A 27,438-nucleotide genomic window follows, 5' to 3' on the forward strand; every position below is an offset into this window, starting at 1 on the left:
AACCCAGGATAAAGGCTGAAAGATCGGAATCAGAGCCTGAATATCCTGGACTCGCCGTTCGGGAGGATAGACCCGAAAGTGCGTCGTTTCCAGAACCGCTCTGATGAAGACGAGCTTCTGAGAGGGAATCAGGTGCGACTTCGGCACATTGATGGAGAACCCCAATAAATGCAGAAGGTCGGCCGTAGTCTGGAGGTGAAAGACTACTGTCCGGGGCGAGCCCGCCTTCAACAGCCAGTCATTGAGATAGGGGAAGACTGGAGCCCCTGATCTGCGCAGATGAGCTGCGACCACCGTCATCACTTTCGTGAACACCCGAGGGGTGCTGGTAAGGCCAAAGGGGAGCACAGTACACAAAGTGCTTGTGACCTACCGTAAACCACAAGTAACGCCGGTGGGCCGGCCGGACGGGAATGCAGAAATATGCGTCCTGCAGGTCCAACGCTATCATCCAGTCTCCAGGGTCGAGGGCAGATAAGACCTAAGCCAGAGTCAACATCTTGAACTTATCCTTCCGGAGGAAGCGGTTGACGTCCCTGAGGTCCAAGATAGGACGCAGGCCCTTGTCCTTCTTGGGCACCAGAAAGTAGTGGGATTAACAACCACGTCCTACTTCTGGAGGTGGAACGCACTCGATGGTCCCCTTGTCCAAGAGGGCCGCGACTTCCTGTCGAAGAAGTGCCAAGTGATCCCCCGACATGCGGTGGTACTGTGGTGGCGTGGCTGAAGGTGTAGTCTTGAAGGGGAGGGAGTAGCCCCTTCGGGCTATTTGTAAAACCCACCTGTCCGAAGTGATGGTGCGTCAGTGGGGGAGGTGATAGCGAATCATGCCACCCACTGGCGTTTGATGGGCCTGAAAAAACAGACTAGGAAGGTTTGGAGGCAGTGGTGGCCGGGGAGGAGGTGTTAGGACCCGCCCGCTGGCCCCCTGACCCGGCTCGGCGGGTCCCACGTCTGCGGCCGCGCTGAGACTGTTGCTGCGCAGGCCTGTGGCTCTGAAATAACTCAAATTTCCTTTGACCTAGTGGGATAAACTGTGGCCAGAGGCAGTGTAGAAACTGTCCCCTCGAATCCTGCTTAAGGCACAGCCTCAAAGCCCACCACCGGACGCAGACAAATTTTAAACCATGGCTTTGCAGCGCTTCTGTAGCTATCCCTCCACCCCACCTGGTCCCCACACATATGCAGCGGGCTTCTGTGCTCCAGGCCTCTAGCAATGATGGGAGTATTGGCGGGCAGCAATGAGACAGGTTCAGGTGCAGCAAAGAGCACTGCAAGCTACTGCACTGAGCAAGAATGAGCTAGCAAAAAAGTGGACATGTGTAGCCAGTGCTCTTGTGGTGGGAGCACCGCTCTCCAGAAGTCTATTTAACTTCTTCCCATTTGAAATCTTATAAGAAAATGTACATCACAAGAATATGGCATGAGTCAATTATGAGACATGAGACATAAATAAAATATTCATTCTTTTTTTACTGTACAGGTTTGTAAAGAAAATAAACATACAATCAAATGAAAGATTACATTACAAGCTTTTGTATATACACATATAAAGTTCTGTACAAACAGCGTCTTGCAAATTACAAAAACAAACTGCATATCCTGCACCTGTAGCTCAGCAGCCACATTGAAATAACTTAATTATGCATTAAATAAAGCAGGAATGAAAATGTTTAGAGGAAATGCCCCATGGTTTGAAAAAAGTTGTTTGACATAAGTCTATGTTTCCCGACCTATTTTTACATAACTTACAAAAATATTTATTACAAACAGTTTTTCTTTCACTACACAATTTTGATACCTGCTCAAAAGGGAGAACATTTACAGACTACAGCCAACTAAATTCTAGTTTTCTTTCTGATCCACAATAAATAAAAAATAACTTAAGAAAGCTTTTACAGCTAATTGTGGCGGAATGTAATAGTGCACAAAACGGAACCATTAAGTAGTATTTCTGCAATGTTCACTTTAAAATACAACAAAAACGCGCGAAGATTTAAGCAAAGTAAGAGGCAAGTTCAAACTTATTATGAGAACTGAGAAGTAAACTTAGAAACGACTTTTCTGATGCATGAAAAAGTCATTGCGAATGCCAATGATGCACAGGCAGCTAAGATTAACTATTATGGTCCACAATCTCGTAGAAACAGTCTTCGTTAACCACAGAAGTTAAACTTTGAATACTGAATTCTCTCTCTAAGATAGAGTTCAAATCCATGCTTGGTGTGTCAGACTGACTGTCAAGCGACTGGTGGTGTTCATTCATTGTCAATAATATCTCCTTTCGTTTGGTACTGTTCATTTTTCGCTTGATGGGACAGAAGTGTGCACGGACAAGCTTCGGATGCTCGCCTGTCTTGAGATCGTCCTCGCTTCCTGCAGGTGGATCTTGCTGTGTCCGCACAGCTAGATCATCTGAGATCCTGAGCCTCTCCAAGTGGACCTCAATGTCTTTAGTGGGGCTTTCTTGCCGAGGAACAGCATGGTACTCACCATCATCATCACTAAGGATGTCCGATTCCTTCAACAAGCTGCTGGGTGGCTCAGAGGGACATTCTGGCAAGTGCTTTTTGGGAGAAGCAGTGGACTCTTGAGTGCTACTCTCTGTTGTGTGGCAGCTGCTGCTTTGCGTGCTGCTGCTTAAGCTGCAGTCATCCGAGTCCAACAGATTTCCTCTACTTGTATCATTGTTCCAGTCACTGCTAGTAGAGTGCTTCATCAACTTTAGGGATCTTGTAGAAGCTGAAATAAGAAAGCAGACATTTGTCATTTGTTTTAAAAAGAGTGTGTATGTGTTGTTTGTGTGTGTTTTGTTTGTATGTGTACAGTTGTACAGTGGCAGTAGATCTTTCGCAGCCCCAAAAGGAGACTTTTTTAAATACAAATTTATTTTTAACATTCAATTGAACCACAAGATAAGAAAAGTGACTTAAAATTGCACTTAAAAACTAAAACAAATAGAACATAGGTTAAAAAATAAATAGGCATGCTCTTAGTTTACGGAAACATTTGAAATTACATGTTATATCAATGTTAGGATAGATGAAAGGCATCTCGGTTTCCATGAAAGAAAGAAAAGAATGGGGCAAATATGAAGTAATTCTACAACTTTCTTATTACATGTCTTCTGATCTTATTCTTGCTATTCTAAATTTCTGAATCGCCTACTCCTTTCCCGATTTATAAAGATTCTCCTATAATGTTTAGTAAACAAAAGGTGACAGATAAAACAGATTTTCAATTGTTAAACGTCAGCATTTAAAATGTAGGATCCGAAGCGACTGGCCCAGGTTCATGTCGCTGGAAGGACATATGAAAAGGAGACTTCAACAAGACTGACTTTTCCTGCTGTCACTCTTTGCAGAATGGTAAGCAATAACCCAAGAATCATTTAGAACAACCCTTTTCGTGGGCTCATCTAGTCATTCTTAGGTATCTTAAAAACGTTGGTGCAGGATATCACTTAACATTGATATGACTTGCCTTGATTATTGTGCCTCAAGTGTTGTGCATTCACCCATTTATGGAACAAGTCTTTTATATTGTTTTGTAGAGCAGTGAAAAACATACACCTGTCTACAAATACCGGTCGAGAGGGTAAGTAGCCGTGCGCTATAAAAGATCCGAATTAACATAACAAGTAAAGTCAAAGGAACAGTAGAATGCAACAATTTACAGCCTACCTCTAGCCAATACCCTCCTCCTTTCATACCCCATACTTGTGATTTCTGATCGGCCGGAGAGGTTTCACCAAGCAGGACTAGAATACCTAACAACTTCAGAAACCTTTGCTTATCTGTTAATTCTGAGGCTCTTCCTGTTCCTCCTTGGGAGCTGTCAATTGCAGCATCCAGATATATTTGTAGTACATAATTTCCATAAATAGTGTTGCTAGTATTGTGAGGCAAAGTCCCTATTTTTTCTCAAAGTCTGGCCTTTCTGCTCCACCGTATAGAGACCTTTTCTATGCCAATTATTCCCCAGATCATGTGCAGCCATTGCCTATGGTCCAGGGTTTTCTTCATATCCCAGAGATCCAGCAATGCCTGCTTGGCTGTGCATAGAAGAATTGTGATGAGCTTCCCTCTAGGAGATCTAAGTGGTATGTGAGTTTGCCATCTACTCTGCTAAGGATATATACTGGGAACCTTAATATGGGACAATCAAACATCCTGTCTATTTCATTCAATACTTCCTCCCAATACTTGGTGAGTTAGTGAGTCAGTTCCACCAAATCGTCACTTTTGCATCTGTGTTTATTCCACTCGTGGACCTTCTCCGGTGTGTAATACTGGTCAGAGGCCAGTTTGATGAGAATTTCTTCTATTGCTGCAGTGGATGCTGTAATTTTTACCTGCAGGAAAACCGCACTCCACTCCCTAGTGTCCAGTGATCTCCCAAGTCCTTCTCCCATCTATTTTGCTCTGCGGGACTGTGTAAGACGTGTTCATTTATTTCCTAGCACAATAAGCTTATTTGTCCCGGCTTAGTGGTCAGCCATTCCTCAGTCGGAAGGAGGGATAGTCTGGCTCCTTGTCTGATTGTGGGAAGTGTCACCCAGTGGGATACCGGACAGAACTCAAAACATTTCATTTTCTGGCAACCAACCTTAAGCCAGTTACAATGCCTTCTTACAACTTAGCCTGAGTTAGGCTTTTTCCTATCAAGCCTGCAGACTCTTAAAGCTGAATGGAAAATTCAAAGTGATCTAGCTGCTGCCTCAGCAATTACTCCATATACTTAAAGTGGCTGTCTCCAGAATGCAGACTGTTTATGCCAACAGAGATCGCTGGCAAGAGAAGAAACTTAGTTGAAACGGTATTTTAAGATTGACGGTCATATCAGACGTCTCATTATCCCAGCTGTCCCTTCTCCTGCCAACCAACACCAATGAAATGAAGATGTTGCTGCCTTAGAAAAAATTGTCATTGCAATGCCAACTGAAAAATGTATCTGATAAACTGTGAACTAGCGCCTGCCCAGGCTACCATAAACGAGTAGTCCCCATATCTAGGGCAATTAGGAAAAATGGCAAGCACTGGTTTTAAAAAGTATTTGCACATGGGATATTGCATACTGTAAGAAGCGACGGACTGGATTTTATGTTGCAGACTGATGAACTAGGGGACCAGGGGGGCAAGCCTGGCTTATCTCAAGTGAACTGTAAAGCTTCAAGCAAGCCATTTAACCTTTCCATGTATGAATTCCCTTTGCCTGCTAAACAGAAAACCCTTCTAACTTGGCTAAATGTGGGTACTAAGTGCTACATATGAACCTAGATATTTACTTTTCAATATTTGTGACAGAAAAACCGTTGGTGATTTGTGCAGTTTATGTTTTTTATCTGAGACAGATTTATTTTTATTTTTCAGATTTTTTTTAAGCTCAGCGTTCACTCATGGTGAGATATGGCACAAAATTGTAGAACAACATAAGTACTGTTATTTGTCAAAAAGCTAGGCCTTTGTGCCCTTCTGTTTTCAGTGTAATTGCAGCATGTTGGGTGGAGCTCATAGGTTGGATGGGAGTACATTACACCACGTTAGTAGCGAGAATGAAGAATGGCTTGTCTCCATTCTATACTCCTCCGAATGTAGGCCCCTGAAGCAATAGCAGGCCAAATGGGAAACAAGCTTCTCAGTTTTCTCTTTCAAAATAATAGCCTGATGGGTAAACCAACTAGCCTTGAAAATACACCTGACTCAAAGTTAGCCCTTGTTTGACCTACGTGAAGTCCCTCTTTACAACTGCACAGGACCCAATTAAAGCAGTAACTACAGTTCCCCATAACACACCTTGCGCTGGATGTTGAATGATGTGTTAATGGGGTTCATAATAAATGTGTGTCTTGCTTTCTTAAGTGTAGACTTAAAAGTGCATAGCTTATTGTTTTTGTCACAGGAATCAATTCATGAGCAATAGTTGGTTTGCTGGATTTAAGTGTTGCTAATTCATGCGAGTACCAATGGGTTGGTTCATGTCGCCAGGTTGTATAATAGTTTTTTTCTGGAAAAATACCATGCAGACTAGTTGTGAGCCAAGTTTCATTTTAGAGTAGGCTTCAGAACAGTTAGATGCTGGGATTTGTATTGATTCACAACTATTATTGGAGCAGCATTTTTTTATTTGGACCAAACTTTCGTAATGTCCCAAAACATTCAGTCCTGATAGTAAATAAGAGTGTTACATGGTTGGACCACCCCAGAACCATTTCTATCCATTCTAAGCTGGATGCTGGGCCACTTAAAATTAAATCGTTTTTTTGGCCTATCAACTTAGTGGGACTATTAACTGGCTAGATTATACCAGGAGAGTCACTTATTATAAGACCTTTGCCGGGCCAATATATAAGCATGATCCATCCAAAGACTAACACCCACCAAGATGACCCAAAGAGAAGATTTAGCGTTCTACAAAACCACGTTCCTTACCTATTTTGGCTGAAACTGGGACTCTTGTCCTCAGTGGTCCATGGCGGTCTTTTGCAGTCTTCTCCCATGGCAAGTCACACTTTATATGCCGTCTGACATTCTCACGCAGAATTGAGCGAATTGCCTTAACGATGCTGGTCTTGCTTTCAGCGTCACTGTCGAAAGCAAAGATACACCGAATTTGAAAACCTACAGTCGCATACCTGGTCACATTTATTTTAAAACAGTCCACCCTCTTGTGCCAATCCTTACCTTATTAAGAGTATATTGAGATAACCTTTTTTTACCAGATTTTTTGTTTAATTTTTAATTTTGCAATTTTGTTTTCTCCATTAATGACAGACATTCTGTGGGAGTGTTACTTCAGTGCAGTGGACTGCTATATTCCGTACTCTACAATGCCTTTTCAGGATATTGGTTTTATTACAGTAGACTTATTATGTGTTTGGTTAGCATTACTTTATTCTTTACGAATAATGGCACAGCACTCCAAGGAAAAGTACAATCTGGCAGCCATTTAAGAGAGTGAAAATCTGAGGTATTTAAGATGGAAGTTGTGCACTCAAGTAACACACATTTCTATGTAAATCGGGGAAGATATAAACATGAATGTCAATTTTGGAGCTATTCCAGGAAAACATGTTTCCTGTGTAAATGTCCTGGGAATTTAAATAAATTTCTGAAAGTCAGCATATAATGGTCGTAGGATTATGTGTCTGTGCTTTATGAATGCTCTTTTATTCTGAGAGCCTTATTATGACTTCAGCGGTGTGGCAGCGGGCCGCCATGCCAGCGCCTGCTGCCACACCGCCAAAGCCATATTGAGGCTGCTGGCCGGATTCCGACTGGAATCCAGGTCAGGCGGTCCTGCAACGGCTCGCCCGCGGCTCTGCAGTGCTAAGGCTCGTACGTGAGCCTTAGCAAAGGCACCGTCATGGGAACACCATTGCTTGTCCCGCAGGGTATGAACTGTCAAGTCCATGCCCTGCAGGAACTGGGGGTAAATGCATAGAGGGGGGCACACCATCTGCCCCCCTGCATGCACCTCCTCCTTTGTTTCCTAACCGCCACACTTTTCATGGCGGGCTCACTGCCATGAAAAGTGTGGCGGTGAGGAAACTCTTATTATGCTTGGCGGAGCCGCAGCAGCACCACCAGCATATTAGGGGGCTCAGATCACTACAAGACCGCCAGGGATTGTGGATCCCTGGAGCAGCAGTGGTCCAATGGTGATCCAACCGCCCTACTTGTAATAGGGCAGTCAGACCACCGGTGTGGCAGTAGCCGCACCGCCACCGTGGGTTTGGCTGTCTGAAACTCATAATAAGGCCCTAAAGTCTAAACCTTTATTCCACTGAACTGTCCCAATACATTTCTGCAGAATTCACATAAACTGAAAACTCTACAAAAATGTAATTAGAAGGAAAATCCCTATTTAAGAATAATCAACAGCTGTTTCTATGGAATATTACAAAAATGTTTTCAATGCTGTTAGGAGCTGAGCTATGAGCATGTTCCCTAAATTAATACATGTTCTGCATCTGTTTAAACTATTACAATTGTATTATAATCAATCAAGCATATGTAAAAAACGGTTTATTATTTCTTTCAGTTTACAGTAATATCAAAAAGCATGGCCTGGACATTACCTGCTGCACAGTTGAAAAATTGTCTCTGGCCTTCCCTCGATTTCTGACTTTGTATGGATTAGTTCCCAAATGTAATTATTCTCGGTTCCTGCAATAAAAAGAACAACATTTATTCTAGTAAGGGTATACATCCATGGAAAGTGGATTTCAAATATTGGGAAAAGTTTAAAGAGTTCATTGTTTGTAAGTACCAGTTTTACTAATGGAAACGTCCTCCCCTCCTTTTGCCCCATCGCCAACAAAATACATTATGGTGACAGACCTAAAATAAGGGATCGTTTTCAGCTAATCTGATTATTTTGCACAATGCCTGACAAAATGAAACCTAAATAAATCTGCTATTAAGTTCGCACTCCAAAGGCTGCCCCTCTCATTCTACATTTCTTGACTCCTCTTCCCAGAAATTCTCGTACCCTGGGGGTTAGTTACCAAAGTTTGGAGAGGGAACCCTCATGGCGAAAGGTATTGCATCAAATGACCTACCATTAAATAGACCTGTTTGCACTGCACCACCACACGAGTGCCTGAGCAACCTTTAGAAATTCTAGGCTTTCTTTCTATAGTGTATTTGTGAAGACGCAACAAGAAACATACCAATGAGCCAGCCAATAATTGGACATCTTTTCAATGTAAACCTTTGGGGTCACTTAATACCTCTGGCTAAAACACTATGTCCACTGCCACCATTGTAGCTATGACCACTAGGTGTGACAAGGGTAACAACAAAAAGGCAAAAACAAATGTGTGGGTTCCAGAGCCTCTCAACTTTCATTCACCTACGCAGCACAAGCTTTATTTTCTAAAGATCCACTACCCAGTAACTGGTAGATTAATTAAGCTAGAGCTGTGTGGGCGTATGGATGGCCCATCTGGAAGTAAGACAGCGTTCAAATAAGAAAATAGAAGTAACAAGTGAGTACATTATTTTTACAAAGATGTTCCTCCAAAACCAAAGTGAGGGGAAGATTATATAGTAGCACCTTAACAAGAGAATGGTGTTTGCCAGGGAGAATAAAGCAAACTTATTTTAGGACTGCCTGGCACAACAGTGGTTGTGTCTGTACACTAGTATCTAAGGGCGTAATTACAAGTTTGGGTGTCCGATGTACCACCGATCCAGTGGTGGTGGTGGTGGTGTGCCTACTGCCGCACCGCGGTCCATCGTATTCCGAGTTTGGCCGCCTGGCCGCCAGACCCCCACAAGACCGTTGCAACCGCCGGGGATCCATGATCGCTCGGCGGTCTTGTAGCGGAGTGAGTCTGCAATATGCTGGCGGTGCAGCTGCGGCACTGCCAAGCATATTACGAGTTTCCTCAACGTGACCCATTTCATGGCGGTGAGACCGCCATGAAAAGAATGGTGGTGAGAAAATTAAGGGGGCCATACAGAGCCCCCTGTTGCGCCTGGGGTGCGTGCAGGGGGGCACATGTTGTGCCCCACTGTAAGTATGCACCCCCTGTTCCTGAAAAGCATAGACTGCACAGTCGATGCCATGCAGGAAGGTGCTTTGGTGCTCCCATGCCGCTGCCTTTCTCAGGCTCATGTACGAGCCTTTGAAAGGCACAGCCGTGGGACCAGTTGGAATCCGGCAGGTGATCTGCCTACGGGTTTGGCAATGTTGCCGCGGAGCGCTGGCATGGCGGCCTTCTGCAACACCGTCAAACTCGTAATCAGATTAGGACAGAGAAGGAAACAAATGTGCACCAGTTCACTACTTCTGCAAACCTTGAACTCCCTGTACCCTCTGTTATGTCTATACCTTTTTAAACTGTGCAATTTGCAGGAGAAAACAAATGGCTTTTTAACTGATTGTAATTGCGTTCTTACTATTGTCACTCCGTACAGGCTTTTATTTTTGTGTATTTTATCATGGTTTTATCATTTTAATTAATAAGTGCCTTTGATTTGTGTTGGTTTTAATGGCACTCTGTCTGTGTATATATATATATATATATAGTACATTACTCTTATGGATGTGTCTCACTGCGGAAATAGATTTTTACTTGATTCAATCCTACTTCTCTAATAAGTTTTTTACAGTCTTCAACTGGATACTGAATATGCTACTTTGAGAGGGTGAGAAAGCTTACCTTCCTGAAGCATTATTCACATGCCCTGATATTTCTTCCCCCAACCCTAACAGGCATAATACCACACCCTCTACAGTCTTTTCTCAGATGCCCCAACTGCAAACATGCCAACGGGAAACAAGGACCTCAAGGACACCTGGCAGGAAAGGTAGCAGGAAGGCGCACAAGCTCTGCAAAGTGTAAGTGCTCAGGGGAGATACAATGCACCTGATGTGAATTTTAATGATAATGCTCAGAACACTGATTGCAGACTTGTTTCAGCATTTCCCATTAATTGAGGCATAATTACCTGCTGCATTCCCCAGCCTAACTTGAAGCGCAGATAAAGGAATCAGCCAACGAAATTTGAATGGATCCAGATCACCATGGATATGTGCAGCTCGGGGATTCACATGCTGCAAAGAAGAGGAAAAGAAGCGATTCACATATTTTTAAGTCAAAATATTCAGGAACAACCTTCAAAAATCCCATTTTACTTTTATGGATATATAACAAGGTTAGGCAAATTTGCAGCTATATTGCAAAAATAAAAGAGAAGCAAACCCGCAGTACAAGAAGGTGATAAAAGTGAGCACATTTTATTCAACAGTACAAGAAGATGTTAAAAGAAGGCACATTTTCTTCAATCCGCCATGTGCATGTGGAAACTTCATATTCAGGGGATTCATTTAGGATTTGTTTTTAGAAATCCAGGGGTATATTTACGAGATTTATGACATAGGGCAGCATAGTAAGTTACCTTGCTGCGCTGCCTTGCGTCACAGGGCTAGGGCAGGAATGCTCTATATTGATCCAATACGGTGCATTCCTGGCCTTTCCCCCTGCGCTGACGCTGTTTTGGCAGCCTAGTGCCAACGCAGGCAGGATTGGTAAATCTGAGAAAACATCAAAAATCATGGGATATGCTTGGGAATACCCACCGTAAAGCCAATGGAATGCCTCCCTTGCGCAGAGTAATGCACTGCAGCCATTTGCGCTGCGTTGCATGACTCCATATTTTTGAAGCCATACAAAGCCACGCAAAGCGACTTTGTGTAGCTTCATAAGACTTCGATGTTTGCATCGTGCATGTACCATGATGGGTGGTGCAAGCATGACGCAAAGCTCTCATAAATATGCCCCCCATATCAATATTTACTTTTTTTTAAATGGTTTTATTGACAACACAGTTTTCATGTTACAGCAAAAGTCTGTGAAGCTTCCACCATATGATGCATGTATACATTATAATAAGGTAAGTGAATTGCATTAGTTTTGTATGCATTGTTGTGCAGTTTGTGATAAAAGTTACAGGATTTACAGTGCGGCCTTCAACTATGTACAGAAATAAGGAAGGGGAAAAGAAATTTCAACAAAAAAAGAACAATCAAATGAGGAACATTAAACGAGTCAACAATTTGAGAGCCCCGAAGTACATGAGAGACAGATAGTAAGATATGGAGACATCACACATTCTCCTTACCGTCGCAGTAGGGACCGGTACAGCATTCTAGCATGTGTGTGTACAAATTCATAGGGGTGCCCAGTTTGTAGGACTGGTGCTCGCCTTGCATGCCACAGGAAAGAAAGGGGAAGGGACAGGGTTGCTAGAGGTGGACGGCTGCACACGGGGGTGGGCTCACTCAGGTGGTGCGTGGAAGTGTTGCAAGGATGGTGAATGCTGCAGTTTCAATATTTACTTAATTGTTCATTTTCATATTTAAAAAAAAAAAAAACGAAAACAGATTTGGATTTGCTGGCTTTATTCTATGGATATATTCTAATGCAGAGATGGAAGATGTTTTGCAGTTTTAGCTACGAATGACTTAAATGTCTGAAAAACATTTTGGATTTCAGGAACATGCAGTTTTCTCAACCTTTCTTGTAATGAATTGATCGGTAACTGAAATAATTTAGATAGCCTAAGAATTTGAAGGCAGCTTATTTTTCAGTTAAATTCTTCACTACTATATACTTCACATTCTGCAGACATGCAAGGTAGAATGGTTCATTCAAAAGGGACGGGGCGGGTTACAGAGTGGCACCCAATATGCAAATCAATAGACTAGAGAATAGTTTCTGGTTAACAAGTCTAGCACTAATGAAGACTTCGTTTGCTATCCAAGATGTTAAATATTGATACAGTTAAAAGAAGGTAATTACAAAAGTTCATGACATATTCCCAAGCATATCCACATATAATATGTACAAAGTATTATACAATGATATTGAGTTTTATATATCGCCCTGCCAAAATACTGTATCCTGAATATTGACTACCACAATATTGAGACGGTAACTGTCTGAGCCATTACAATATCTTTGTTCAAGGTACGTAGAAGTGGAGTTAGCAATAGTCAATCCACAGTCACCTTGATAGACTTGCATTCATAATACTGTGGTAGTTGATATGCTAAATAAGGTATTGTTGTTTGACGTCCTTTTTTCAATCAATGTTTTGACACACATCCCTGGCAAAAGAAGTGCCCATCAAGTTCTACTGCTCTGAATGTTTCCACCATTGCCTCAGAAGAGGTAAGGAGAAGGCATTCGGGTACCTGTTATTACTACGTTTCCATCTTAGCTCTGCCAAAAGCATTTCAGACAGCAGGCCTCCCTTCAGAAATGCAAGCACAGCCCCTTCTAGCTCTATTCCATACTGAGCACACAGAATTTCAAAGCACTCTCACTGCCCTCATTAAAAGATGTGCTGTGCCTGCCCTGCTTTTTATAAAACTATACATCAGCTTTGGCAAGGTGGAGCAGAGCGTTATCAGAGATACTGACTTTAATCCGAGAAGTGAAAACTGCATGCCATACTTGTGCAGGCATGAAACATGCGGATTCTTGACGTTGTACTAGGTAAAATGTTATTTAGGTAAAAAAACAATCGATTTATTTTTTTATAAACGTTTTGTAAGAAAAAAGGTACAAACTGTGTAAAACAGCAAAGTGCGGAAAGTAAACTCAAGTGACAAGGCAAAAAAATACATAAATTCGAAAAAAGGAAAATAATATACATATGGGAGATAGTCACTCTGGTTGGGACTGCGTGCAATGACGCTAGTCACTGCAGCATAGGCTAACTGTTTGTTTAATGTTCTTTAGAAACGTAGGAAATTTTAAAGTTTCCTTATCAGGAACAATGTGTACATATTTTATTTTGCAGTCTGCTATTTTCAACTTGTTCCTAACATAGACTTGCCTATGCTCCTCTCCTTAACACTTCAGATGGATACAATTTTCCCTGACAGTGCGACCTGGCATTCGTGAATCCCTTCACAAGTCAAGAAATATTAGAAAACAAAAAATAAATAAATAAAAATTACTGGCAGTAGCTATTTACCAAGTCACTTGTGGAGGAGTGTGGCTCAATGGTTAGAGCGGCAGACCCTGAAGCAGAGTTCTGGCCAGGGACCAGGGTCCGATTCCCGCCTCGGCGGGGCTCGGGCTCAATTTCCTCTGACCTGTCTATTCTCGCCTCGGTGCCTATTTTAATCACGGGCTCCACGCTGCAACTCTGGGCAATAGCTTGCTTAGCCTCCACACCGGCCCCAACAGCGCTAAGGATGCCTGGCTTCACCCTGGGGGTGCCCAGGAGTGGACACTTCACAGGGAAAGCCAGGAGGGGTTCCACAGCGGTATGAGTATCAGCGCCAGGAAACCGCAAAGGCGACACCGCAAGGTGGCCGTCTGGTGACAGTGCGCTCTATAAGTACCTTGACATTTACATTTAGAGCTAGACTGGAAACTAAAACCAGCCCTAGCAAAAAGTGCTAGCCAATCCCTCTCAGCAGGAGGCTGCTAGTAGAAGAACAATAGAATTTGTCCTTTAGAGTGAAGCCCATAGTGTGATGAACGTAGGGCACTGAATCGCAGCAGGACTGTGTGCTGCATCTGACATTAACAGGACTTGACCAGTGGACATTATCGTGCGTAGTATTTAGGGAAACTTTGAAGTTTTTACCACATAAATTCTCAATGGAAAAGCAAAGGTACCACTGGTTGTAAAGCAGGTGAGGAAAATAGAACCCATTACCCTGTCTAACATGTGAAAAAACAGCGGTATTTACGCTGCAGAGGGCTCCTCACATCCCTAGACCCCACTGCCACTGCACCTCCTCCACAAGTGACAGCCAAACCCATGAATATTCTCCCATTTGAAATAAGCTCTAGATTTACGTATGTGTTTGATTTTTCTTAAGTTGGGGGTACCTCTTTGCTACCCCATGTGAGCGGTATAAAAATAGTGGGTTTCCAAATAAGTTACAAGAAGGAAACAACAGTTTCAAACATTTAATTGTAGGATATATTGTAACTGGGAGAGTACAGTTGGAATAATACAAAAAAATTAAGCCACATAATTGCGGTACGTTTCTGTATATTTACAAAAACAAATATAATAAGAAGTAAACCTCAACTTACCGATTTTTTCTTCATCTTGCAGCTTTCCTTGTATACCAGAATAACTGCTCTCTTAAAAACTGAAACAAGTGTTTACATATATTAATCAATGACTTTATACATTATTGTTTTAAAATACACAAATAATTTGTCAAATTAGAATGGAAAGCGCACCAATATTGAGGGAAAATACCCTTACTTTCTGCAAATACAACGTAGAAACCAAAACAGTCCTTCCCCAAATTGTACATAAAAGAGGCTTTGTGCACTGAAGGCTTGGTTTCTACTGCCAAGAAAATTGCGGGGGAAAATACTCCAACCCAGGCATTTTAACAACAACATTTCCAAACATGCTAGCTAAAAAGTGGTAGCTGTTTTAGAAGTCTGTTCTGAAGGCAAACCAATGATGTTTTCCTAGATCATAGTATCTAAAGTACCTAGACCAGGTCATTTCCACATTCCTCCAACATGTAAAGCACCACAAGTAAGGCTGTAAGTAATATGTATTACACTGGGAGACCCGCTGCCTACAAACTTTCCTGTTTTCCTTATGCCCAAACAACTGAATAACTTCTTTTCACAGGAACGTTGTTTGAACAGAGATGCCTTGCTGTGAGACTAGATGGGTGCCAGGAGCGTAGAGCCCTATAGCTACAGATACCATTCGGTATGCATTCTAATTAAAGGGACACTCTTCATAGGCGCAAAAGGCTTCAGGTGATAGGTCCATGGTACCAAGGTTCACCGCTCAACCACAAGGGACCCCAATCCTAGCAAACAACCTTTACATGGTTAATGTATTGTGCCTACACTGGCATTCAGTCAGCATTTTGCCTCAAGGGCCTTGTTAAAAGGTTCTACTTTTTGTAGCAGTAGTACCACTAACTTAACTTACCAAACACTGTCAGATCAAGGTCTTTTCTTGCTTTGCCTAGCGAGGGGAAGGAGTTCAGCCAGGAAACTGTTGCATACATCAAAAGTTCTCCCATTGAAAGTTCTGTCACCTAAATTGAATGGAAGGGATGCACACAAACAATTCTAACATAACGTATTTTAGACATTAGTCTTACAGTTTAGTAGCTGTATTTAGATCATCACATGCTTGTGGTATAATTACAAATTAGTTTTTGAAATTCATATTTTGAAATAAGACAAAAGGTCGAGTACCAGTCCAAAGCAATTAATTTCATACATGTTGGAAAAAGGCATGCAGCCATGTTACTGTTACTTCTTAATGCCATCAAAAAATGAGAACTAATTTAACACCGATTATTGAAAATACTAACTTCACATTCATCCAAGTGATGACTGTCCACTGAGGATGGGACATTTTCCTAGAATGCTGTATTTCTGTAACGCTGTATTTCTGCAACCATAAATGTTTCCCGCCAACTTTCTTCGTGACCACAGTTGTTACAGTGAAGTTTATGCATCTACTAGAGGGTATGCATCTACCCTGAAGTTTTGTGGCCTAAAAGCCATGTTACTTTATGAGTCACAGTATGCACAACTCAGGGGTGTCAATTCCACTCTCAAGACTTAAAACGTGGGCAAAAGTTATCAAGGGTGTGTGTGTGTGTGTATATACATACATATATATATTCACTTAAAAAACCATAGGTTTCACACATGTTATAGTTAGGTGGATATTTCACTCGTAAAAAAACAATGAAATTCCCCCGTTATAGTTAGTTGAGATAACTATAACTCGCGCGCCCGCAATCCTCTGCTCATGACGTCACATATTGCATCACTCATGACATGGTCAGTGGCCTCACTCTTGACATCACTGATGACATCATCCTTGTGATAGAGTGGCGGTCGCGCGAGTTATAGTTATCTCAACTAACTATAACGGGGGAATTTCATTGGTTTTTTACGAGTGAAATATCGACCTAACTATAACATGTGTGAAACCTGTGTGAAACCTATGGTTTTTTAAGTGAATTTGCAAGGTTTTTTAAATGCTAATTCCTAACTATAACGTGTGTGAAACCTATGGTTTTTTCAGTGAATTTGTACAGTTTTTTAAATGCTAAGTTATGTATGTATTTTTTTAATGGTTTTTCACCGTGCGTGCACTCTCGCACTGACAACAAACAAAATGGCGGCTGACACTTCCTGATTTCGACCGATTCGAACGTTGACTGACATGTAACAACCAATCAGAATTACGCTCGCGCACGTTAGGGTGCGCGGCTATAGATATGTATGTGCTTTTTACTGCAATTTTCTCTGGAACTACTGAACAGATTGACTCCATATATGCAAAAGGCACTTCCCTGACCTGAGGACTACCTCTCTGCCAAATTTCAAGTAATTCTGTTCAGCCGTTCGGGCTGTACCTTCGACTAAAGGTCCTATGGGAAAATGCATGGGGAAAACGCGTTTTGGGACCCCCCTTTTTTCTCAGCCCCCGCTTGACGAATCCCCCCGAGACTTTCAGGGTAGGAGCTGAGCGGAGCGCCCCATTAGTTTTAAACATTTCGCGAAGATTTGTCAACCGGCGCCAAAGTTATTCAAAATAGAATTTTGATTGACATCACGAAATCCTGTGCAGTCTGCCGAGTAAAAAGGAGAATTAATCACGTCGTGTGGGCGCCTCATGCTTTTTGAGCAAGTCTTGTGGATATATATGTGTGTATATATATATATATATATATATATATATATATATATATATATATATTTCGCAGAACGTTGGGGGTCCCCAATAAATTGGAAGGGCTGCTAAGAGTACAGCGCACCTAGAAGGCTCTACTGAAGCTACAACTAGTTTTCAGGTAACAAGGAAGTACAGAACGTCAAAGAAATAACTGCTTTCCATATAGTAAAATAGAAGACTGCCTGACAAAAAGATGTTCATGTGTAGAAAAAAGTTAACTTGTAAAACAATTGTAGAAAAAAGTTAACTATGGGTTTGTCTCATGCTGGTGCGCCATCTAACCGTTCACCCCATTGTGTGCAAGACAACACAGAGCTTGTTTCTTTTCAGCATTTTCCAAATGTAATGCTTACTCTTATAGGTGACATTTAGGAGCATTGGTTTGTTTGTTCCACAAAAAGTTAAGTCAAACAGTAGTATATAGATTTTTGAAAGTGCTGAAGAAAATTGGAAAAATGCAACATTCAATATATAGTTCTGGCTAAATAAATTCTTTCAAGTCATGGTATGCGGAAATGAACTGCAATGCAATTCTGCCACATTTTTCAAATGTGCTTTCACCTACCATGGAACAAACAAAAGGTGAATGGCAGCTGGTCACTGTGCACACAATTCGTAAACTCCCTGGTTTGTCAGTAGTACATTTAGTTTGCCCCAGCAAAATAAGGTCCAGGCAGATCCACAAGAACTGTAAAGTTTATGCATGGGCAGTTTTTGTTGTTCTCACTGGAAATCATTTTTTCAAGAAGAACCAAACGTAGTGCATGAATTCCATGAAAAGTCCAACATTTGCCAGTATCTCAGATTTGCCTGCAGTGTTATTTGAATAGTTTTTGTTGCCAAATTTTGTTCCAGATGTTCCAGATGAGAATTGAAAAATCTAGTGTTTTTCATCAATTTCACAATTTGTAAAATACTTTAGCCCGCCCACCCATATTTATCAACAACGGTTAAAGGGATGTTATAGCTGGGTGAAAAGCCAGTTAAAACATACAGTTTTAAACTAGCAAAACCACTGTAATTCACCAGTTATAGTTATCTCAAGTAACTATAACTGGTACCCTAAAGTAACCATAACTTGCACCCCCGCTTTGCAGTTAGCCATCAATTATGTAATTTCAAATGTTAAAGTGATGCTATCAATGATGTCATGGAAAATGTATATGATGATTCAATATGTGAGGTTATAAGCAGAGTGTGGTGAGAGTGCGACCCAGGAAATTTTGTGGATTTTTTTATTATGTTGCTGGGGGACTGCTGCTCTCCCTGCGCCCTACACAACATTAAAAAAAGGCTTGGTGGTGCACGTACCTCCCCAGAGTGCCCTGTAATAATAAGTGTGGGAATGTGCATCTATTAGTATTATTGCTCTAAATAAAGTGTTATTTTTCAAGAGTTAATTTAACCGCCTTAACGCATATATATGAGCATGTGTTTTTAGATCTGTAACTATTACTGCACTAGTGAATGCATAACATAGACCATATTACAGTCAGCTACTGATCAAACTGGCCCCTTGTATAGTGTGTATGATGTATTAAAGCACACTTTACTACTTGTATAACGATATATCTGTAAGAGACATTAGTTAGTGATAGATTCCTTACCTTAGAATATCACCAGGCGTCAGACTGGATCCGGAAAGTTTTCTGTAGCAGTACCCCTGCGCGTCAGTAGGTGGCGTCGTGTGGCTCCGCATCCGTCACTGTCATCGTAAGCGCCAAGATGACATCACGGAGACTACAGCCATGCACGCTGACGTCAGTTCTGTACACGACTTTCCGCACCAGGAACGCAGAGCCATGCAAGAAACTGACCACTGGTTCATTGAAACTAGGGCCCTGAAAGAGATGACCTTAACCCTAGAAATAAGTTCGCAGAACGGGGAGGATGTGTGGGGCGGTAAGGAATCTATCACAAACGAATGTCTCTTAGAAATATATTGTTACACAAGTAGTAACTTGTGCATCTGAAAGAGACACGTTAGTGATAGATTCCTTTCCTTAGAATAGATACCCCAGCAATACCAACCCCGGTGGTGGCTCTGCAAAAAGATTACAACAGAAAGTCACGGAGAACAGAACGGCCAAAGAAGCCGTCTCTCCGGACCTGACTGTCAAGGCAGTAATGCTTGGTAAACGTGTGCAGCGAAGCCCATGTAGATGCCTGACAAATGTCCTGCAAGGGGACGCCGCGTCCCAAGGCAGTAGTGGCTGCAGTCACCCTGGTCGAATGGGCACGCAGCCCCAAAGGAGACTCCTTCTTAGCCAAGGAGTAACATGCTTTGATGCACAGAACGACCCACCGCCAGATGGTCCGTTTGTGCACAGCCCGACCTTTTTTGGCGCCCACGTAGCTAACAAAGAGCTGGTCATCCACCCGAAACTGCTGCATACGCTTCAACTAGAATACGAGCGCACGTTTTGGATCCAGGCGGTAGAGCCTCTCCTCCACCCTTGAAGGATGCGGAGGCGGAAAGAAGGTGGGCAAAGTGATGGTCTGCCCGATGTGGAAGGGCGTGACAACTTTTGGCAAGAAAGAAGGACGGGTCATTAAAACCACCTTGTCTGGATGAACAGAAAGGAAAGGAGGCTTGGAAGAAAGAGCCTGGAGCTCACTCACTCGTCTGGCAGAGGTGATAGCTACCAGGAAAGCTGTCTTGAGAGTGAGACGACGCAAAGGACAGTTATGAAGGGGCTCGAAGGGAGCGCACATCAGAAATGTCAAGACAAGGTTTAAGTCCCATTGAGGCATTATGAACAGCACGGGAGGAAACGTGTGCGTAATGCCTTTCAGGAAACGGTTAACAACCGGGGACTTAAAAAGAGAAGGCTGATCTGGAAGCCGTAAAAAGGCAGAGATAGCCGAAAGTTAACCTGTGATAGTGCCCAGAGCAGAGCCATGCTGGGCCAAAGAAAGAAGGAACAGAAGGACTTCAGAAAGAGGGGCAGAAAGGGGATCCACAGCCTTCGCTGTGCACCATGCCACAAACTTGTTCCACCTGCAGGTGTATACCGTTTTAGTGGAGGGACGCCTGGCTGCCAGAATGACATCACAGACTTCGGGAGGAAGATCGAAAGCTGTCAACTGTCATCGCTCAATCTCCATGCATGGAGGTGGAGGCTGGACAGGTTCGGGTGGAGGACCGTCCCCTGCTGCTGTGACAGAAGATCCTCCCGAAAAGGCAGACAGATCGGGGTATCGATTGCCATGCTGAGTAGCTCGGGATACCAGTATCTTCGTGCCCAATCCGGAGCCACAAGGATGACTTGGGCCCGGTCGCGCCAAATCTTATTCTGCACTCTGGGCAGAAGTGGTATAGGCGGAAAGGCGTACAATAGACACGCAACTCCACTCGCGATGAAAGGCGTCGCCGAGCGAGTGCCGCCTTGGAAATTCCAACACGCAGAACTGATGACATTGCGCGTTCTCTTCGGTGGCAAATAGATCTAACCAAGGCTCTCCCCACGGCTGAAAGAGGCCGTGCACCACGTCCGAGTTCAGACGCCATTCGTGATCCATCAAGCACCGGCGGCTGAGTTTGTCCACCCTGGCGTTCAGACAACCTGCCAGGTGTTGAACCACTAAGGTAATGCCTTGATGTTCCAGCCATGTCCAGAGGCGCAGAGCCTCCTGACATAGGGTCTTGGACCCCACCCCGCCCTGTTTGTTGCAATACCACATGGCGGTGGTGTTGTCCGTGAACACCTGCACCACACTTCCCCGGACAGAGGGAAGGAATGCCTTCAGTGCAAGTCAGATTGCCCAAAGCCCCAGAAGGTTGATATGGAGCCTGGACTTCGCCGGAGACCAGAGGCCTCTGATCTCTGCCTCTCCCATGTGACACCGCCCATCCCAGGAGGGACGCATCCATCACCACTGTGTGCTCCGGTTGGGGAAGGAAGAGGGATCTGCCATAGACCCAATGCCGGTTCGTGAGCCACCACTGCAGCTGTTGTGCAGTGCCCTCCGAGATCTGGACGTAATCCAGACAGTTTCCGCTGATGCTGCGCCCACTGGAACGTCAGGTCCCACTGCAGAGCCTGCATATACCATCTGGCATGAGTGACCAGCAGGATGCAGGAGGCCATGAGGCCCAGCAGCTTCAGGGTCATCCTGACCGAAACCCAGGATAGAGGCTGAAAGATCGGAATCATAGCCTGAATATCCTGGACTTGCCATTCGGGAGGATAGGTCTGAAAGTGCGTTGTAAACAGAACCGCTCCGATGAAGAGGATCTTCTGAGAGGGAATCAGGTGCGACTTCGGCACACTGATGGAGAACCCCAGCAAATGCAGGAGGTCGGCTGTAGTCTGGAGGTGGGTGACTACTGTCTGGGGCGAGCCCGCGTTCAACAGTCAGTCGTCGAGATAGGGGAAGACTGGAACCCCTGATCTGCGCAGATGAGATGCTATCACCGCCATCACTTTCGTGAACAACCGAGGTGCGCTGGTAAGGCCAAAGGGGAGCACGGTAAACTGAAAGTGCTCGTGGGCTACCGTGAACCATAGGTAACGCCTGTGGGCTGGCAGGACGGGAATGTGGAAATATGCGTCCTGCAGGTTCAACGCTACCATCCAGTCTCCAGGGTCGAGGGCAGACAAGACCTGAGCCAATGTCAACATCTTGAACTTTTCCTTCCGGAGAAAGCAATTGACGTCTCTGAGGTCCAAGATAGAACGCAGGCCCTTGTCCTTGTTGGGCACCAGAAAGTAATGGGAATATCAAATACGTCCTACTTCTGGCGCAGGAACGCACTCGATGGCCCCCTTGGCCAAGAGGGCAGTGACTTCCTGCTGACGAAGTGGCAAGTGATCCCCCGACATGCGGTGGTACCGGGTGGTATGGCTGGAGGGGTAGTCTCGAAGGGGAGGGAGTAGCCCTTTTGGACTATTTGTAAAACCCACCTGTCCAAAGTGATGGTGCACCAGTGGGGGAGGTGATGGCGAATCCTGCCGCCCACTGTCATTTGATGGGCCTGAAAAACCAGACTAGGAAGGTTTGGAGATGGAGGTGGACTCACCCGCCCGCTGGCCCCCTGACCCGCCTCGATGGGTCCCATGTCCGTGGCCGTGCTGAGACTGTTGCTGTGCAGGTCTGTGGCTCTGAAGCGAACGCGTCCGGCGCCCCTTCCATGGCCACAAAAGGAGCGAAAAGCAGGAGGCGGAGGAGGGCGCGTGGCGGAAAGGCCCAAGGACTTGGCCGTAGCCCGCGAGTCCTTAAAGCGCTCCAACGCACTATCCGCTTTGTTGCCAAAAAGGCAAATGCCATCAAAGGGCATGTCCATCAGGGTGTTCTGGACATCCCCAGAGAAACCAGTAGTCCTCAGCTAGGCGTGGCGACGGAGCGCCACTGTCGTGGAAATCACCTTGACCAGCAAGTCGGCGGTGTCAAGGCCACATCGAATTGTTTCCCTTCAGCAATAGCTTGAGAGAGCACTGACCGGGCCTCCTCCGTCCACTAGTGGAGGCAGCACTTGCGCCACCGTATCCCAGAGTGGGAATAACGGCCCAAGAGGCATGTGGTGTTCACAGACCGCAGCCCTGAACTGGCGGAAGAAAAAATCTTACCGAACTGCTCCAGTATCTTGGATTCCCTATCCGGGGGTGCGGAAGGGAACGCGCTTGGGGACGCAGAGGCTTGGACAACCAAGCTCTCAGGGGTGGGGTGTTGTGAAAGGAAAATGGGGTCGCCCGGGGCCGGGCAATGGCGTCGGGCCACGTTCCTATTCACAGGAGCCCCTGTGTTGGGCCTTGACCAGGTGCCCAAAAGAACGTCTGAAAGTGCATCATTAAAAGGCAGCAGTGCTTTCGCAGAGGTAGCCGCCGGCTGAAGCACTTCTGTCAGGAGGTTAGTCCTGACGGTTACTGTAGGGAGTTCGAGGTGGAGAGCCTCGGCCACCCTATGCAACACCACTGCATAACTTGCACCCTCCTCCGTAGCCACAGTAGGAGGAGTTAGCATACCAAGGTCAGGAGAGTTATAGAGACCAGTGGCATTCCCCAGCTCCTCTGCAAATTCACATTGTGCTGTGAGAGAGTCCTCAGACCCCTCCCAGTCCTCCCCTTCCTTCGAAGGCTGATGAACAGGCCGAAAGAAAGGAGGTTCGACATAGGGGTAGAAAGGCCCCATCGGCGGAAGTGGTGCCGGTGGGGCCGACGTCGGTGGAGGTGTCACAAGGTCAACTGGCATCAACCGGGATCCAGGCCTGGATCCCTGGGGGCCCTGCGGCGCCGAAGCCGACAGCGATGCCATAGCCGGAGCCGCCGATGGTAAAGGGCGAGGACCCCCAGTCGGGCCCACGGGCCCGAAGGCACGCCGGAGGGGCCCGACGGCCCAAAGAGGCGGGCCATGGCTCACAGAAATTTCTGCAGCTGGGCCGGAGTCGCTGACAGATCCGGGAAGGGCGGGTAGGCCGACGGGCGAGGTGAAGTCGGAGAACGATGACGCTTCTTTAACTTCTTGAGATGCTTCGTCTTACCTGACCCCAAGTGCGAAAACTTCGATCCCGATTAACGATGGTGGTGGTTCCGCGACAGGTCCCTCGACCTCCCACGGGACCGGGACCTTGAGCGGCGCGGAGCCGACTGCCGGACTTCAAGCAACTGTCAGGACCGCTCCCGCAAAGTCTTTGGGGCCATGGCACGGCAGTCAGGCATGAGTTGGGGTTGTGGTCGCGCCCCAGGCAGTAGAGACACACGCGGTGCGGATCCGTCACCGACATCATGCGATGACAGTCCCGCAGGACTTCAAGCTGGGCATCCCTACGGCACCAGGAGTCAATCGACTCGAAAAACAGAGACACAAAGGCCTCGAAAAACTTAGTCAAAAAGTGACTGGGGGTACCGCTCTCTCCGGATCTGCGCTTGCTGGCGCGGAAAATGAAAGAACTGAAGTCAGCACACGAGGGCGCCGTCTAAGTAGCTGCCGCGACGTCATCTCGGCGACCACGACGCCAACGACAGACGCGGAGCCGCACGACGCCACCTTCCGACGCGCAGGGGTGCTGCTGACGAAAACTTTCTGGATACAGTCTGACGCCTGGGGGTAATTCTAAGATAAGGAATCTATCACTACGTGTTTCTTTCAGATATGCTGGACTTCTTGCAACAAACCAAACTGCTTACCTCTTTTTCCGCTCCACTCTGTTCAGCAACAAGCTGGTCAAACACTGTTCCATAGTCTTCGTATATCTTCTGCATCTCGTTGATGTGGCTGGCAACCTTCTCCATCGCCTTTTGTGCTTCTGAAAGTTCGTAAGCACATAAATCATTTGAGAGTTGTAGATAAGTAGATGAGATTACAGTTTGATTCAAATAAGCTTGTTTATGTGTTTTCATGAAGCTTTTGCAGAGATAAACAATGAAAACTATTTTTTTTTATTTCTTTTCATTAAACTAATATATTTCTTTGACTTCTGCAATGGTTTGCTGCAGAAATGGCGAAAAAAGACTTGGAAGGTTAAAGGACAATCAAATCTTAATTCCTTACCACTACAATGCAAATTGGTGTGGGCAGTCACTAGACAATAAAGGTAGCATGTGCCAAATTTACTCGACTCTCACCTTTCTGCAAATGTTTCATTTTTTGGAAACAAAATATTTGCTTGCTTACCATTTCCTCTCCTGCCACATCTGTGGCTTGTTTTTTGCTTGTCAACCATTTCCTCGTCTGGGCATACCCGTCCCACTCGGGGTGACAAATGCAAAAAGAACAATTGATGGACAGAATGCAGAATACAGAGATCTGGGCCTAAATCCATCGTCAATGTATGAGATTGCTCTGCATTCTGTCCATCAATTGTTGTTTTTGCATATGTCACCCCGAGTGGGATGGGTATGCCCAGACGTGGGTCCCGTGCTCTCCATGCCACTGGAGTCAAGCTATCCTGGCTGAAGAGGGGTGAAACGCCAAAACCAGTCCTAGGATACTTGTTTCCAGTCCAGGGAGGACCTGGCCTGACAGTTCGGGCTGGACTGCTCCCATTGGGCACAGGGTCAAGACTGATTTGCATATGGCTGGGTTCAAACTGGAATGGCTTGGTGAGCAAAAAAACTATGGATTTAGGCCCAGATCTCTGTACTGGGGTGAATGTATGATATTGTTCTGCATTCTGTCTATAAATTGTTGTTTTTGCTTTTGTAATAATTAAGGCACTTCAATGTTTTAAAAAAAAAATTTAAAACAAAGCAGCAATGTTGAACATCAATGGAAAACGCTGATTACCAAAACACTAGGCAAAATTGCAGTTATTACTCATTGAAATATTTCTAGATGGAACTAACACAGTTCAATAACTTTAATGACAGGATTACAAGTCAGGCGGAACAAAATTAACTCATGCTTGCATACACTAATTTGGCTCCACCTGATTTGTTAGTGGCTAGGATTTCCCGCACCTGTATTTAGTAACTGTAAAATAACCTGACATGAATTTTCTGGCTTGCAATTAGGGCTGTAGGCCTGGCACAGGGGCGATTTTACTGTTTCTCTGCAGCAAAATCAGCAAAGTAACAAGCAATAACGAGAAAAACCCCATGGACTTGTAAATTACCATGTGGGGCTAATTCCATGTGGTTTGGCCGCATACATGTTTCACCTGCCCTAAGAGGTGGTAATTATGTGACGGAGCTAATGCATGGGAAGGGGAGTAGGGGAGGGAAGTTGTTTTTCTTTTTAAGCAGCAGAAAGCACTGTATGCATTATCCGTGTTAGGAAAAAGCAGCATTAGGCTTGGCTGCTGCTGCAGCCAAATAGTCCTGCGATGTTTCGGGTCAGGTTGTCCACACCAGGTAAATCTGGGTGCAGAAAAACCTTACCACTAACAATTAGACAGAGCGAAATATACCCAAGCCTGCATGCATCAATTTAGTTCTGTCTGACTTGTAATCAGGCTGTAAGTTCTGTAGAAACAAAATCCTACCTTAATGGAAGACTACAGAAAGGAAAAGAAAATTAACAACAAAATCAAAGTATCATGTAAGTACTGGGCAAATGCTCCCAGATGTGCAGTGCATATGAATGGAAATTTCAATCCATATTCAGAAGAGGAGGACATACCTGTCAGGTGATAGTGTTCCACACTCTCAATATCTGTCAGGGACACCAGTTCCTTCAAGAGTAAGGGATACTTCAGCACTCGCTGGACTGGCTTGATTAGGTATGACTCTAGCGTGGATGAATGCTGCTTCGTCGGATTTCGCGCATCCAAAAATGCCTTAAAAGAACTGTCTGTTTTGGCTGAGAAAGAAAAGAAACAGGACTCAGGATCACAGCATTAGCTCAATATGTACAAGAGTGGAAAAGGGAGATCAGGAGGCTACTAATGCCCAGTGCTTTTTAGACGAATAAGGTGATGGGACATGTATAAGCATTGTACACGAAGTGTGATAATGTTCTCAAAGATTCTTACTGGTTAGTATATCCCGTTGCAACACCTCATATAGTTGATAGTGAGGCCAAGAGTTGGCATACTAACCAAAAGACATCAGAAATCTAACAAGGGCAATATCTTGAAAAATGTTATCAACAAGGCACTGCTTTCTTTGAATGAAGGTCTATTAGATCAGAGTGTACAGAGCTCACACCCAAAACTAATTAGGTTATGTGACACATCTCCCTGCCTCTCTCCTCATCCACCCTGACATAGAACATAGAGAAAACTGTAAAGTCATTGATGAACCAATGAAAATGTTTACCTCTTTCCAGAACTTTTTGCACTTTAATATGGTTTGAGCAGAAGCCGCTGTAAAGTTTGAAGTGGTCAGCATAGTACAAGAAGGATCCACCAAGGGAGAACAGCAGTTTCTAAAAACACAAAACGTAGGAGGAAGTATCAAGCAAGTGATGGGTAAAATGGCAAATAAATCAAAAGTATGACAAGACTCCTACTCCATGTAAGGCATATGCACCTTCTAACAAAGGTCTAAAAATATTGCAATCCCAGTACTAGCCACGCAATGACAGCCGAACATCAAGAAGATAAATAAACAACAGGGTGATTTAGAGTTTGGAGGAGTGGGAACACTTCCGTCAATCAGCAGTACTCGTGCAGTGCAGTTCCCTTGATCTATCTATTCAAGAGTTGGGTAAGGGCTGGGTTTCCACTGGCAAGACCTCAGTTGGGTCAGCTGGCATAAAAGCTTGACCTGGTGGCCCGTACACCACTGAGCAAACAGGTCATACCATAAGGTCGTTCTGCCCTATTTGAACAGGGTGG

At 44.6% G+C, this 27,438-nt stretch overlaps 1 protein-coding gene across 3 annotated transcripts in view; it reads right to left on the minus strand.

The window, feature by feature from the left end:
• Positions 1-1,453: 1,453 nt before the first annotated feature.
• TIAM2 (TIAM Rac1 associated GEF 2) overlaps positions 1,454-27,438 on the minus strand; it is a 336,144-nt gene continuing 310,159 nt past the window's right edge. For all 3 annotated transcript variants that reach the window (XM_085611533.1, XM_085611535.1, XM_085611534.1), the window contains exons 19-27: positions 26,918-27,026; positions 26,280-26,459; positions 24,347-24,465; positions 15,450-15,558; positions 14,576-14,634; positions 10,461-10,566; positions 8,081-8,168; positions 6,432-6,586; positions 1,454-2,742 (exon numbers count right to left, since the gene is read on the minus strand). In XM_085611533.1, coding sequence (XP_085467659.1) covers positions 2,117-2,742; positions 6,432-6,586; positions 8,081-8,168; positions 10,461-10,566; positions 14,576-14,634; positions 15,450-15,558; positions 24,347-24,465; positions 26,280-26,459; positions 26,918-27,026 — 1,551 coding nt within the window. In that variant the 3' untranslated portion in view covers positions 1,454-2,116. The remainder of the gene's footprint in view (positions 2,743-6,431; positions 6,587-8,080; positions 8,169-10,460; positions 10,567-14,575; positions 14,635-15,449; positions 15,559-24,346; positions 24,466-26,279; positions 26,460-26,917; positions 27,027-27,438) is intronic.

The sequence above is a fragment of the Triturus cristatus genome, chromosome 6 (assembly GCF_964204655.1).
Source record: "Triturus cristatus chromosome 6, aTriCri1.1, whole genome shotgun sequence".
In the NCBI taxonomy this organism is placed as follows: domain Eukaryota; kingdom Metazoa; phylum Chordata; class Amphibia; order Caudata; family Salamandridae; genus Triturus; species Triturus cristatus.